Below are 16,165 nucleotides of genomic sequence, written 5' to 3' on the forward strand. Positions count from 1 at the left end.
AGGGTGTGGGGCCAAGGCAAATCAGCCTGTATGGGACCCTGCCTCCCATCCCACGGCATGTCCACAGGGAGATTAGCAGTGTGGCACACTGGCCGCAGGGGGAGGGGTGCTGGCTAGAATTTCTGGCCCGAATAGCAGAACAAGCCCACAACCTGCTGGGCGAGTGGGAGGGCCACACAGCGAACACGGGCCATGGCTTCCTACTGCCCCCCCACCCCCACCCCAGTAGGTACGCCACTGGGCCAGCCACTCCATCACTGCGTCCTGCAGGGCCAGGGGAGGCGAAGCCAGAAGTGCTGGCCTTGCCTGCCCACTCTGTCCCCTCTGTTGTTACACAAATTACCAATTGCTCAAATTACGAGCAAAACTTTATAAGGAGGGGATAAGGCAAGGTGCTGCATTTATTGATTACATGAGTTAGACAGAGTTTTGGACATACCATTCATACAAACACACACAAATCATCATACACATCATTACACACAGGCATACACATACACAAAACAACCATTTCATCCACATATATACCAGATATAGTTGCTCAGTGTCAGCCCAGGGTGGCCAACCTGGGCTTATTGAGTAGGTGATGATGATTTGAAGATAGCAGATTTAAAAATAACAGCTGGAGCGGGGTGAACAGATGCATCTGTGCTCAGATGAAACAGCAGTAGAGAAAGAGTCACCCAACTTAGCATTTTCAAACTGTTCTTTTATAGGGATTGGCATTCTTTGTTTCAGTGTTTTGGGGTTTTTTCATACCTAGCTTCTGCTTTTGTAGTTGTTCTTCTTTTGTGTTCAGCTTATCTTAGCCTTGGAGTGTTTTTGTTGCCCGTCTGGCAGAATTTCTTCTTCTGTTATCTCCTTTGTGCCCTTGAGCTTCAAAGGGATTCTTCAGCAGTTTGTTAGTTAGTTAGTGGTTGGTAACTTACATTTGGCACCTTGTTGCTTACATACAAAGCTGAATATTTTTCTCCTGTCTCTCAGCCATTCTCTCACCATTCACCCTTTTACACACACTCATACATAAAGGCTATGCAATGTTTATTCACTTATGTCAAGCAGAAGGATACCAAATGGAGTTTTCAGGTTGCTTACAGGACAAGACTAACATGGTTACATTTCACTATTATTACACTCTGTGTTAACATCAGCTACATTAGTTCAGTTCATGCTACATGTCCCCCCTTTGACCCTTCAAACATTAGTGATGAATGGGTCATAAACTACATGTCTGATAAGAAGATATTTTGTTTTTAATTGCAGTTTTGGATACACTGATTTTATTTAACAACACATATAACACATGTCAAGATATAAACTTTTTATTTTGATAAACAATATTATTATAGGGCGCAGCATGATATTAAGAATAGCTGTCTTTGAAGAAGCTTATCTTGTGAAGATGTCATACTAATGATGTGTTAATGTTTATTCGGCTTGTTCTGAAACTTTCAGGATTTCTTTACCTAGATGCAATATAGACATACTTTGCACTTGTGTGTTGTTATGAGTGGCAGTGGTTAATTGGGTTATTTGCAAATTTTGCATCAGAAGGTTGAACAGGGTTGTTTAACCGACTTTTATGGAAACATTAAAATCTAGCAAATTGTTATCTTTTATACCTGTATCCTGAATTATTTGTTTTGTGAAATAATAAGTGAAATGTGGAGTTTGAATAACAGTGACAGTACACATACGTTGCTGCATTGGAGGAAATGAAACATTTTTCCCTTGTTAAATAATTTGTTTGAGTCTTACCACACACACAATTAATTTAATCAAAATACAGTTTGGTTGTGCTATTATTCAATTCATCCCAATAACATGTGGATAGTCTGTTGCTCTGGAATAAGCAGGGTTCTTCCACGAGTGGTAATGTGGGACATATCCATTGACATATCAACCAATACGTCCACTGACATGTCCCACATGCTCTCACAAACTTTGGCTGGGCTCTGCTCTTTAGCACCCATTCTTAATTTTTTTTTGTGTTCTGTGAGTCTGTTCTCAAACACTTTTAGAGATCTCTTACTTTTCAGCAGGTTTCTGGATCTATCAATTTTCTTTTAACTTTGATGGCAATACTTTTCCCAGCAGATTTTGCTCTTTAGCAACTGTCTAGAATCCCAACACTTCCTTTTTTTAGGTTTTACCTAACTTTCAGCTTTCCTTTCCTTTTATAGCTCTTAACCATAACCTTTTCTGGGCTACAGGCTTCACAGTTTGTTCTCAACAGAGTTTTAGTAGCCTGCTGTAAAAGCCACATTGCTGCAGCCTCCTTTTTCATGGAGTGTGGTGGTATATTATATCTCTACATATAGTACTTAAATTTGTCTTCTAAGTTGGCAGTGGTATATGCATCAGATACTGCCTGCTTGGTTGAAAGACTATGACCAAACTGCTGCAGCACATTTTTTTTAAAAAAGACTTATATCTTGCAGATATGTAGGCAGGGGATCTTTGACATCTTTCACATCTGCCTCACTCTTTACTGTTTTTCTTTTCAACATCTTAACTTCCATCTCCTGTATTTTTCTTACTGCTTAAAGTTAGTTACTGTTAGTTACTACTCAAATCCAGTATACAAATCCATAAAAACATGCCAAAAAGTCCAATTTCCAAGATAACTAAGTCTGAAAACAAAACTCAAACCAACACAATGGACCCCTCTCTATCGGAGGTCTGGACTATCCTGGCAGTCCATAACCCACAAGGTGAGCTTCTTATTTATCCACAACCCACAAGGTGAGCTTTCCAAGTTAAACAACTTGTCCAAGTATCCAAGTATTCCTCTATTTTTCTAAGTGGTTGGTCTAACCTGAGACCACTATACCCAGCACTTCTACCACCGGGCGGTGTGCACACTTTAAGATAGACAGACAAACATATATACAGACAACACTTACTATACAGATAACACGCAACTGATCAATAACCGCAACATAGAACCTTATTCACCCCCACACGCATTCTCCACCAAAAATGTTACACAAATTGCCAGTTGCTCAGATTACGAGTGAAAGTTTATAAAGGCAGATAAGGCAAGGTGCCATGTTTATTCATTACATGAGTTAGACTGTTCATGCTACACCATCTCCGCCATCATGGTGGTGCTCTGCTGTGCCACCACTGACCCCTCTCCTGTCCAGAATGCTGCTGGAGCACTCTGGTTGGTTGTTTTAAAATGAAACACCATGATAGATAGATAGATTAGATAGATATCTTAGAAGTGTTTCATTTTAAACATGGAAAATGTGGATTTTAGGTTACTTTTTTAAAACTGAAAATTGGGGGGGTTTTTTAATCAGGGAAAACCAGGATCCCTGTTCATTATGGTGTGACATAGCCACGCTGGGGAAAGGAATTTAGTTTGGAAGCAGTCTACCTGTGCTTATGTTGGAAAACAGAGGACTGGGAATGGCTGTAAGGGGAGACTCAGAAGCTGCAGGAAGCTCCTAGAGAGGTGCAGCCTCTTTGCTGGAGGATTAGATTGCAGGCTCTGACCTTCATCCTCAGCCAAAGAGACTGTTTGCATGGGCCCTGACCCTAAGGTGGCAGAAGGCAAGAGAGGGCCAGAAGCCCAAAGACTGTGTGAGCAGACCCAAAGCTTGAGAGGACAATACCAGGGCTGAGGGAGCTGATGCCTGAGAGGTTGAATCTGGGGGTGGGGCCCAGAAGCTGAGGTCTGGGGCAGTGGACCTGACTTAGGGGCACAGCCAGCATAAGAGGGCCAAGGCCAGAAAGCCAAAGCCCAGACAGAGATTTAAAGGTTGAAGGGCCAAGCTCTGTGATGGTCCTCTGGGGAACCCTCTGAGGCAATGCCCTTGAGATGGAGAGACTGTGCAGTGTGAAAAAGCTCTGAATTGAGCTGGCCCAGTTGAGCCTGAAAAGAAGCCAGGCAGAGATGGTGCCCAAGTCCACTGAGTTCTAAGGGCAATTATCCTGTTTTGCCTTTAACATCAAGACATGGCAGGAAAGACCGTGGGGTGGACCCCTGAGAGGTCAGAGGGGTGAGTAGTGTTGGAGGGGGATCTAGGTGGGCCATGTAACCACCCTCAGGGCCTGAACTGCTACAGTTGGGCATGCACTAGTTGACATTACAGCAGTGCAACGGTATTAAGCTCATCAAACTTCCTAGGTCTATGTAGTCAAATGAAGGTGGGATTGTAGCTTGGGGTAGGCATATTAGTACTAGCTTTAATTTGTTGAATGTAGATAACAAGACTTCTGAAAACATGGCAGGGAAGTACTCCAGGGTGGGCTTAACATGCTGTCAAAGACTGTATGTGTCCATTCCATGCTAAAATGGAATTCCCATATCTTCACAACAGTTGTTACTAGGGCTGTGCGAACCTTTGGTCCCTGATCTGATTTGGCAGAGATTCAGCCTGATTTGGTGGCCAAAACTCTGAATTGAATCAGAGGATGCTTTAATCTCTCTGAATCGATTCAGAGAGATTTGGAAATATTCGGCAATTTGGACACAGACAGCTTTAAATGTTTTTTCTACGTACCTCTAGGTAGCAAGCAACTAGTGAATGTTGTGATGTTGGGACAGATGGAGCATCCCACAGAAGCATGGAGGGCTCTCCAGCATGCTTGGCAGTAGACCCAGGAATGGACCGGAAGCACTTCTGGTCCACTTCCAGGTCTGCCAGAGAGCACGCTGGGGGGCCCCCCTGTGCCCTCCCAGCTCAGTGACTGGTGCTCCCTGGATCTGGGGGGGCATGCGGGATCCCCCCATGGCTGATTGCCAAGATGGGAGGGGTTATGGGGGGACCCCCGTGTGCTTCCCAGGTTTACTGCTGAGCACGTTCCCCCTCTCCCCCCGCCCCCCTCCATGCTCCTGTAGGATGCTCCATCTGCCCAGCATTGCAATGTTCATGAGCCGTGCCTGGTACCTCAAGGTATGTAGAAAAAACATTTAAAGCTGTGTCTATGCCCATATTGCTGATTCTCGAATGTTCAGATTTGGATTTGGGCAAATCAAATCAGGCTGATTCAGCTGATTTGGGCTGAATCCAAATCAAATAGGGCCCATTTTGCACACCCCTAGTTGTTACCCACACCTATAAAGTACTGTGAGATTTTCAAAGGAAAGGTACTGTTACAATCTGATGACTATATATGCTAACTAATTATTGATTATTTTAGTTTAATTTGTCATTTATCTGTCTCACTAACAAAGATAGATAACCAGCATTTTGATTCACTAGTAAAAAATTACCATGTAGTCTATAATCTCTGTAAAGTTACTTAACTACCAGCACTTCATAGTCCAAATATGAATACCACCTTATACAAATACTACTTGAACAGAGAATGCCTGAATAAAAATGACACTGTATGAAAAGTATTTATGGTAATATTAGGATAATGTTAGGATATGGACTTGTAAGCATCTTCTAGAAGATGGTTATAATTACACAATTTATATCATAAATTGTTGTTGTCATGCAGCAGCTTCTGTGAAATAGGATTTTATCTTTTTTTCCTCCAACCTCTCATTAATTTTGAGGTAAAATATCCACTATTCAGGAACAAACATCTCTTACAGAAAGAGATGAATATTTCTTCCTTGGGTGCTTCAGTGTACTTCACGTATGAATCAGGGTGCCTAATAAAAGTATATTTGATTTAACAGGACTATTGCCAACTATTTGGTGTGGAGGATGGTGTATTCAAGAATATTTAACCTTAGCAGACGCTTTCAATATAGGTGGCTGGAATTTTCTCGGGTAAGTTATAAGAGTTTTTCAGTTTTTATTATGCATAAGATCAGTAGCACTTTCTATTACTAAGGTTGACTGACAGCTCCCATTATAAGGTTCTGTTTTCAGTATAACTTTGCCAAAACTTAACCATTTTTCACTTAGGGGAATATGTCAGTCAGAACAGTTTAAGCCATTTCTGAGTAGGAGACTAGTGGAAAGTATGTTACTTGTCCATGCTAAGGAATACTTGAGACTTTTCCTTTGAACAACTCTAGTACTCTCATCCTTTTAAATTTGGCAGAGGTGTGGTTTTTATGAAGGAAGCGCCACTTGTCTTACCTGTAAAAGTCTGCCAACAATTGGCCGAGAGAGAGAACTTTGAAACAAGAACACTTGCAATGTGTGCAGTAGAGACATCTTTGATTTTAGCAGACACATCTCTAAAAAGGTTTTACCGTCACTGAACATGCCCAGACTTCTTTCAGCCCCTGACGCTGGCCAGACTGCAGAGCCCTCTCAGTGGAAGAGCTGAGCCTAGTCAGAAGGACTTTTTCTGAGATTGCTGCTCTGGGCCAAAGTGGAGTTAGCCCTGAGGACTCGTTATTAATTACTATTGACATTTATATAAGAACAACTGTAAACATTTTTAAATTCAGGAACAACTACAAAAGCAGGTCAAAATTGGGATTTGTCCCTGGGAAAGGGCAGCCTGAAGTCTCGTTGCCCTGTGAATGTCAGGATATGACTGAGAGCCACAGTCAGGTTCTTGGTTCCCTCTTGTTTCAGAGGGAGGTTAATGTGCTGTCTGTCCATGCAAACAGATTTCTTTCCATGCCACACTTGATAAGATGGGGCTTTTGGGCGAGAGAAGCTTGTGAGAGTGAGAATTAGCTAACCCACAGGGGCTGCTTTCTTCATGTAATAAATCTACATGTGATATGTACCTGGCACAGCAAAGTGGGAGTTCTACACTCCCTGCCTGAAATGAAGAAAATGACTAATGATCTTGCTCAGAATACATTTAATACATAGTATTTGAACAGCTATAGAGTTAGTCAGACTCCTAAATAATAATCAAGTACTTTTTTTTTGAATATGGGAAGTGATGCCAGTGTTCTTCTCTAATGACAGCTGTTTGAGTATGATACAATAAATAATGTGAGTAACTGGCTCTCAAATCCTAGTTATCTGTGTCCTTTTTTGAGGTATTTCTTGGTAGCTGATATATATATATAGCTGACCATTAACTAGCCTGGCAGGATAATGTTATAAGAATGAACATTTTTCCACATGGCAGAACATTCCCAAAGGGCACCCTATGGTTTTAGTGACTATGTTTTTTGACACACTAAATAGCTGTATGTGTTTTTCTGTGTATGGTCCTGGAAGGTGAAACAAAATATCTAAATGGAGTTGATGCAGCACTTTCCAAAATAACACTTGCAAAATTTCTTGTAGCGTGTAGGCTTTGTGCTGCCTTTTTTGCATTGGGGTAAATTCTGTCCATTGTGCATGTTTACGAGGGCCCCTCCTGAATCTTACAGTTCATAAAAAGAAAGTGGTATCTTCTGCAAATTGCATCAAGATGTATTTTCTCAGGGAGATGCTTATACTGTGGCACCTAGCAGACATTATTTCCATCAAACAGGTAATGTTGCCTGGTGGAAATTGTTGCTCCGTATGGCCTGCTTTGCATTTACAGGGCAAGTTAGCCAGAGGGGGGAAAAGCACAAGAGGGGCTCGAGAGCTGCTGGCAGGGGCTGTCATTTCCCCCATTACTACCTTTAGCTGTGCTGCTAATGAAAAATGAGCTCTGAGCTTACCAGTGGAGCTATTTCTATGACTCTTGCGCAGAGCAGGGGGAGACCTTTGCAAAGGGTGGGGGAGGCAAGGGGTGGAGCAAGTGGTAGGGCTCAAACTCTCCTGGGACACCTTATGCTTTTGTGTATGTGTTTTTACCTTTTCCTCAACACATTCCTACTGTGTATAAGTAAAGCATGTCATGTTAAGTATTTGTACACTTCAGCTCTCATAGGGAGCAAGTGCTAAAGGGCTTCTTAAAAAAGCATCCTTCAAGGGTGGAGTCAGATGTTGACTTGCAACAGTTGTAAATCATTGGACTGTAGTGACCTATTCATGTTGGTATGTGTTAGGAGATAACCCTCTACTGAAAAGCAACAACTTTGCAAAGCCCTGAGAGCACTAAACACATGCTAAACTGCCTGAATGTGTGTCAGCTCACATTTTAACTGCACATAGTAAGTGCTAAATTGAATGTGTGACACCACCTGAAGGCTGGTTGGGGAAAGGGAAATGAGGCAGTGAGTCATCATGACATCTTGAAACACCCAAGTGCAGCAGCATTCACAATTCCCAGAGAAGCCCTTTGCAGGAAGGGCGGGGGGGTAGGCGAGACAAAAGAAGACCGTCCACCCTGGGATGCTGGAGGACCTAGCCAAACAATATTATTCTATGTATAACATGCCACATATTCAAATTAAAGTGTGATACAAATAAGCTGCAAAGATATTCTACATGTAATAAGTAAGAGTTCTGCGGCTGGGTCACCATTATTAAAGTTCAAAATTGGGTGATAAATTGCTTGAATATCAAGCATATTACAATTTATTGCTACATTAATGCATTAATTGCACTTTAAATGCAACTCCTGCCAGGGGCCTATAAATCAGAGCACAAAGCCTTGAATGAGTGGTAAAACAAGATTGTATATAGGGTCATGCCAAAGCCCTTTGCAGTGATGGATACAATGGGATTGAATAATATTATTGTTTATATCAGAGTCACAGTGCATTAAGCACAGTATAGACAGACAGGACCCTGAGGGCCTATCTACACTGCATTAGACAGTGCTAGGAAGCAGTGCTTTGAAAACATGCCTCATCTACTTACTCTTGCTCCAGATGTTCAACATGCTGAGTAAATGTCCCATCTATGCTTCAGAGTGGTATTGGGTATGCCCAGTGCTGCTCATGAGCACACTAAAGACTGGGATCCTGAGAACATCACTGGGCATGCCCTGAGCTATGCTAAAAAAACCTGACACTTTCCAGTATTTGGCATACATTGAGCAGGAGTGAGTGGTTGGGCACTGATGTGGGATGGTAATGGGACTGCTCCAAAGCAATCTGACACAGACTAACTATGCCTCATGTATCCAGCAGTACCTGAAGTATACAAGTGTATTAAAATAAGATGGTTAGCCCTTTTTCCAGGTGATGGGAGGCAAGCAGAAAACACAGCTTTTATAGAAAGCAGAGGGGCCTTTTCATAGGCTCTGGAATACGGCATCCCTATATGCTAAGAAATGTATTTGCTTATTGGATTATCAGTGTCTCTACCCTGGGTATGCGTGGTTGGTGCCTTTTGGGGAGGACAATAGTAAATTGGCTTGCAGAAGTCTAAATTGTGTTACAGAGCTACACCTTTGCAGCCCTGTGTGTTGCTTACAGTCCACTCTCACGAAAATAAAAATAATGTGCAATCCAAAATGCATCACTCTTTCCTAATTCTCCTGCCTGAAATGTAATTTAAAACTTTGTGTGTGTTTCACTGCTGTAATGGCCTACAACACTGGAATACCATTGTCACAGATGATATGTTCTGGGTTTATAAAAGCTGAACACTAGTCCTTTCAGAGACCATCAGTGTTGCAAGTTAGTGAAGGATATCCACGGAGTGAGTCATTTTTCCCTCCCCATGGAGCTCTGCAGCAGAGAGGAGGGCCAGTGGGTTCTAAGCAATCCAGGCAATCGATATATTTTGAGAAGGTAGAATGACCCATCTGCTCATCCTCATCTTATTATTTTTCTTACTATTCCTCCTGAGTCCCAAAGTTGGCCCTCCTCTTGCCATTTGTCTTCCAAGCCTGATGATCAAACCACATGTATTTGCTGAATTAAAGAGTTATGAGCTATGAATTTGGCTGTCAAAAGACTGAGTTCATGCACGTCAAACATTTTTCTCTTTGTAATTTTCAACTTTACAAAATATTCAGTGAAGTAATGCATTGTTTCTTCCTCCCTCTGTCCTTTTTCTGTTCTGCTACTCCAGTTTTTCTTTCCTTCATAGATCTATCTATCTATCCTTCATAGATAGATAAATAGATATCTCTCTCTCACTGTTTCTTTATTTTTCCACCGTCTGTTCAGCTATCTGTAATTTCTCTTTTACTTACCCCTTCAATGGTCCTTCTATAAGTTCTTCCTTCTCTTCCTCTGACCTGTATGATCATTCACTCCCTTTCATTACTGCTTACCCTACTTCAACCACATCCTCATAGATCTGTCAGTCCATTCTCTGAACAGTGTGCCCCCTGTCCTCTCTCAGACAACTAAGGAGGTTCTCCCTTTCCACATTGCTGTCCCTTTGCATTCATACACACTTGCCCAATTCCTCTGTACTCATTGTTACCCTTCTTCATTTCCACAGGTGTCCTACATCCATGAATTTACATTGGTGCCTTCTAACCAAATTAGTTGTCTTTTTTGCTTGCACATGAGTACCTCCTTCTCCCCAAACCAAAAATGCAGACATTAGTTGATGCAAGATTATCAGTCTGTACCTGTCTCTTGGTGGAAAATGTGATTAGGAGAAGTTTCCGTGGGGATAAGCCTGGCTGCCGAACTAGGCTGATACTGTCCTTGGGGACTGGTAAATAATATGAGCCTCCTATCAGTGTGGATAGTGCTCTTTAGGAATAGGATGAGAACTGCGCACACATTAAGCAGGCAGTAGCAAGATGGAAGTCATAGACAGGAGCACAGCAGAGAATTAGAGTACAATACCTGACTTGCTCCTATGGTTCTTAGACCCTGAGTCAAGAATTGGGGAAGAAATTATTTGGAGCTTTGTTACCTGAGAGATTGTCAGCACATCTGGCCAGAGGCTTTTGAGCCACCGTTGTAGCTTCTAACTTTCTAACTGGTGGTAGTTAGCTTATCTCTTACCTTGGCATCTAGGTAGCATCAGTAGTGCCCTGTCACTTTAATATGAGGGGTAGCATATCCCTAGGAGTTTTTCCCATATGCCCCCAATCTTTCCAGATTAGCCGGATAAAAGTGGAGCTCTTCTGTAGGCTCCAATCACTCTTCCTACTATCTTACAAGGTTGGAGGAAGAGTAGGGAGCTTGACTATACCTCTGTTTTGTGGCTACCTTGACTAGGGACCTACCAAATTCATGGCAGAAGTGGGCTGTGTGACAGCTCCTTTAATCTTGCAGGTTCCCATGTGCACTACTCCCCCATTACTGATTGGCTGAGGGGCCCTGGTGGTTCTGCTGATCAGCCAGGATGTGAAATGGCACCATATTTAAAGCTGCAGTTTTCACCTCCCTGCTGATCAGGAGCAAGTGGCGGGGACCCTCTGCCAATTGGCAAAGTGGGTGCATGGGGGAACCTGAAAGATTAGAGGAACTGCTGTTCAGAACCACTCCTGTTATGAATTTGGTAGGTCCCTAACCATGACCCTGCAACCTATTATTGGAATGGGGTTTTTACTTCAGGTTGACTGCTCTACTCAGTAGGTGCATCCACACATGCAAGCACGTGCGCTTGTAGCATAGAAAATAGAAGTGGTGCAAATTTGAGCTGGGGCTTTTTGCTTCAGCACACGTGCTTGGACATGCACTTTGTTGTGGAGCAAATTGTGCCACTTCAGGCAAAATAACCCTGCCTGGCTCCTCCCAGATCTGCAGCCAGGGGGAGCTAGAGCCAGGGGCCAGCACTTGTGCTGCCCTCAGCAGTATAAAAAAAGGCTTCCCTGTCCTTGCCCCATCAGTACAAAAAGCTTCCTTGGCAAGTAGCTCAGTGCTACTCTCTCAGGAGCTTCTGGGGCCCAGCCAGTTGGTACCTGGGGACACTACCCTTTGTGCCAGCCAGACTCCTGAAGCAGCCCTGAGAGTTCCCTGCACCCTCTACCCACTGCAGCAGTCTGGCAGTGGAGGCTGATGCCTGGCTGTGACCTGCTGCCACCTGCCAGACCTAAATGAGGCATCTGCCCCTCTGGGCCAGCTGCCAGTGGGCTGTGGATGTAGAATTGGCTTTTGTGCAGCACTACTGCCATGTGTGCCCCTGCCCAGCCATTTGGGCAGCTATCGCCCGGAAGATGTTCTGGGTTTGGTGGCCTGCTTTGAACTGCCAAAGCGTATCCTCCTGGCCCCAGTTGGCCAGGAGGTCAGCCACAGCCAGCTGGGTCTAAGGTGCCAGCTCTGAGCAGGCAGGGTCCTGCCTAGCAGGAATTCTGGTGTTCCCCATTGGAAAACTGAAAAATCTCTGATACAAAAATCCCAAATTGACTCTGTAAAATACCCCAAAATCCATATTTGTCCACACTTAAATCAAAAGAACCACTACAGAGAGAGAGAGAGAGAGAGAGAGAGGGACCATGATCAGTTGGGAAATGTTTTATTGATATATCTACAGTGTTAAAGCAAATTGGAAGACTACCAGTGTCTCTATAATAATAATAATAAAGTGAATTCTAAATACATGTCTCCTGAATTCTTGAATACATGAATGTATGTTTTGCTGCCTCCCACAGGGGCTACATCCACCCCTCGGGGGCTACAGAGGCTATGGTCCACCACAGGGGCCATGTCTCCCCCCGAGGTTATGGCCCCCACACTGGGGCCATGGCCCCCTGCAGAGCTCACATACCCTGCCCCACTCCTGCTTGCTCCCCCAGCCCCCTGGATTGCTGCCCTTCCTGGCTCCCTCCCCCGCCAGCTCCTGCAGCTCCCCCAATGGCTGCCCTACCCAGCCCCATCCCCCCACTTGCATCCCCAGCTCCCGATGGCGGCCCCCCCCAGCTCTGGCACTTAAAAAAACCTAAAAAAGCCTCTACTTACTGAGCAGGGGCTGTGGGGGCTCCAGGGCCTCCTGGTAGAGCACCCCCCCCCCCCGGGGCAGCATAGATACTGGAGGGGGCCAAGGATGAAGGTGGCTTGGGGCTGGGCAGGGAAGAGATCAGGAGGCTGAGGGAGCGGGCGGGGCTGGTGGGGGGTCCTCCCCCTATGGTCCCCTTCCCCCTCCTCTAGCCCCCCGACCCCTTACTGACTGGCAGTGGAGCCTGGGTCCAGCTCCCTGCTGCTGGCGCACTGCATGCCCTAAACAGACAGGCAGTGTGCTTCTGCATCAGAGTGAGGGCTAACCATAGAGATGCTCTGGTAGCCAGAGTGTTTCTGTGGAGGACCCAGCCTCCGGTTGCCTCAGGGCATGGTCCCCCATGGGGTTTTTTGCAGCGCGAAGAACATTTTCTTGTTCCTGCATGTCCTTCTTGCAGCGTCTCAAAGGGGTTTGAGATGCTGCAAGAGGCACCTGCAGGCTTGTCTGGACGTGCACAGTGGGTACCTCTACACATGCTATTGGGGGTAGCAATAAACTGTGCAGTTTATTGCACCCAGGAAGATCCCGGGCATGCATCCACATCTGTGCCTGGACTATAGCATAGCATGCTGAGCTGGGTTGCAACAGACAGGGGCTGCTGCGACTAGGCTCAATGTACTGAGGTGGGGCTGGCTGGGGCATGACAGTGCTGCAGTGCAGGGCTAGCCAGGAGGCAGCCCTCACAGTAAAGCACTCTTGTTCTCTAGCCAGCTGGTCAGTGTCTATATGTGCACTGCTGTGCACAGAAGAAATCTGCAGCAGGGTAGTACTCCCCTGCTGCGGAATTTATTAGGTTTTTTTGTGCCTTAATGGAGGGTGCATGTAGATGCAGAGTTATTTACTGTGCAGTTAATTAGTCAACTGTGCAGTAAATGTCTCATGTAGATGCGCTGAGTCCCTGTTAAACCAGGCATCAACTGGAAATCCCACACAGTTTTCTGGCACTTCAGTACAGAAATCTATCCAGAAACCTCCTGAGCTAGCTAAGGGTGTTTGAGGGTTCAGATGAATGTCACAGTTCTCTGAAGAACTGATTTGTGGTTCCTTACATTTTTTTTGAGTACACAGACCAAAAACAATTTTAAAATTGTGCATATTAGGTAAATTATGTTGATTTTTTTTCAGAATTTACTTTGTGAGGGTGCCACTCAATTTTTTTCTTAATGGTTTATATTCCATTGTATGATACGAGCAGGTCATCCAGGGGACCACGACTTTGTTGCCTCAGTGGGATAAATGTGTCAGTCTCGTTGAAGGAGCGCTCCCTTACGTCGTTGGTAAGATGTTTGTGGATGTCCATTTTCAAGAAGACAAGAGGGGAATGGTAAGTTTGCCTTTTAATTAGTTTCTTTATCCCAGTAGACTAAATTTAATTCAACTTTTAAGAGAAACTTTCCACCAGCAGCACATTGAAAAAGTTACTTGAGCAAATAAAAGGCCACAATGGGAAATTAGTCTGGTCATTCACTACCACTACAAGTCTTTCAGACATGCATGTAAATGGTTTGAATAAGGGTTAACTTAAACTTGTGACTGCCAGAGAATAAGGGTCCTCAGCATGAATAGACTGGCTTAAGCTTTGCAACTGTGCTCATCTGCACTAGTTGAAGACTTTACCCAAGATCTTTTAGCTGCAAGGGTCCTTTCTGCACAATACAGAATTGCATGTCTGATTGCAATGTGGACTCTTAGTATTATTTTCCAGAGAACTGGGCCAGGACAAGGAATCTGTAATGTTGACAAAGTTCAGATCCAAATATCAGGATCACTCAGGATTTGTGATTCAGATATTTTTAGAGACAAAAGGTTCAACTGTAGTCATCAAGTCAAACCTTCTGTGTAATACCTGTCATGAAATTTCAACTAGTCATTCCTACTGTGGAGCAAATTATTCTTCTATACTTTTGAGTACAGAGGATACTTTTGGATCTTCATCCATTCTCAATTTGAAGATACCACATTTATTACCAAAAGAAAATCTTTGATTAATTACCCTCAGAATAGGTTGATTTATTTTCAGGTTGAATTTTTCTAACTTTAAATTTTAGCTTTAACTCCTAGCTGGTGCATTTTCTTATTCTTTTGCTGGGTTGCCAAGTGCTAATGTTGGGGAAAAATCACATTTGAATTTATGACTGCTCAAAAGCTTATTGCAGTCCTTGGAAATACTCTAACGGACATTTAATTAGGCCCAGAATCCTGATCTGAAAAAGTTGCCTTGAGTTCATCTTTGATTTCATCAGCTTCATTTACAGCACCAGGTGTTACCCACTGTCAAAAGCAGGAACCCTAATTGGATGAACCAGAGTCAGTAGAGTAATTTCTTTCTTAGACTCTGGATAACTTTTATTATTGTTGAAGGTGTTATCTTTGAATTAGCAAAATGCACATCCAGCTTTTTCAGCAACTTGATTTGTCATTGAGATCATAAAGTATATTACAGTTTTTTGGCAAAGAAATTGCTAATGTTACAAATGACCTGTAGGCCGGATTAAGGAGGAAGAAAAGAAGGGCCATAAGAAATGCAAGTATTTTTGTTAGTATTTTAAGATGTGAAGGAATGAAAAGAAAGATGGATTTCTGCTTAAATGCAATATAGTTCAAGCATTTCTTAGGTACCGTAGTAAGTTTTCCTTAAGGTCTGTTCTAAAAAAAACCCAATAAAACCCCCCAGCTGTGCATCCACAGTGTGCCACAGGGCACAGAACTGCTGGCACAGAAGGAAGTGTGGACCACTAACTGGGTGTGCAGATACAATAATAGAGGTCAATTTTACTGAAACCTTTTAAAGTGTGGCTATTCAGTCTGTTTCGAATAATTTTTTTTTCCACATTTTTTTCCATTTTCTTTCTATCAAACTAGGAGCCCATTCTAATTTCTAGAACATTTCTGCCTTAGCTAAAGGAGTGTCATATCACTGTCCATGATAAGAAAATCATGAGTTATGGGGTAGCAGAGTGTTTTCAGGTTTTAGACACTGATGCCTCATACCATATTTGCCTTTTCTCTCTTTTATCAAAATATATTATTTGTGTCTAAATATAGCACTAGTTTTGACCTACAGTGTCTGCAGTGTTTCTTACAGCTATGCCTGAGCAATTTCAGTAATAACTTTGATAGTATGAATAGGTTTTTCCTCCCACTCCCTACAGCTACAGCTGGTGCATAAAACTTAAATATACACAAGGGTCCAATTGCAGAGCTTGAGTTTGAACTTGCAACCTCCAAGTACAGGGAGTTCACCTCATTAGTGCACTAAGTTAATTGAGTCAGTGTTCTTCCATCAATATTCTTTAAGTTACCTTATTCTCTTGGATGCAGTTTACTGTGAATGTTGACTATTCGGTCATATTTAATGTTATGCCTATTCTGGTTATCCTGCATTGCCTATAAAATATGAGTTATTTAATAAAGAGGAAGCAAAATGACTAATAAAAGGATGCCTAATGCTTTTTCCCCCCTATTATTTTGAGACAAATGCACCAAAAAGAAAATCACTCGAAGTTAAAATGTGTCTTGTGCATAAATAACAGCTTAGCTGAAAATAA

General features: G+C 43.2%; 1 protein-coding gene across 1 annotated transcript in view; it reads left to right on the forward strand.

Moving 5' to 3' along the window:
* Positions 1–16,165, forward strand: part of PHEX (phosphate regulating endopeptidase homolog, X-linked) — a 192,918-nt gene that overhangs the window by 65,294 nt on the left and 111,459 nt on the right. The window contains exons 10-11 of the mRNA XM_019524133.1: positions 5,645–5,738; positions 13,813–13,941. Coding sequence (XP_019379678.1) covers positions 5,645–5,738; positions 13,813–13,941 — 223 coding nt within the window. The remainder of the gene's footprint in view (positions 1–5,644; positions 5,739–13,812; positions 13,942–16,165) is intronic.

This window comes from Gavialis gangeticus, unplaced genomic scaffold (genome assembly GCF_001723915.1).
Source record: "Gavialis gangeticus isolate Ggan-Ray unplaced genomic scaffold, GavGan_comp1, whole genome shotgun sequence".
Taxonomy (NCBI): Eukaryota; Metazoa; Chordata; order Crocodylia; family Gavialidae; genus Gavialis; species Gavialis gangeticus.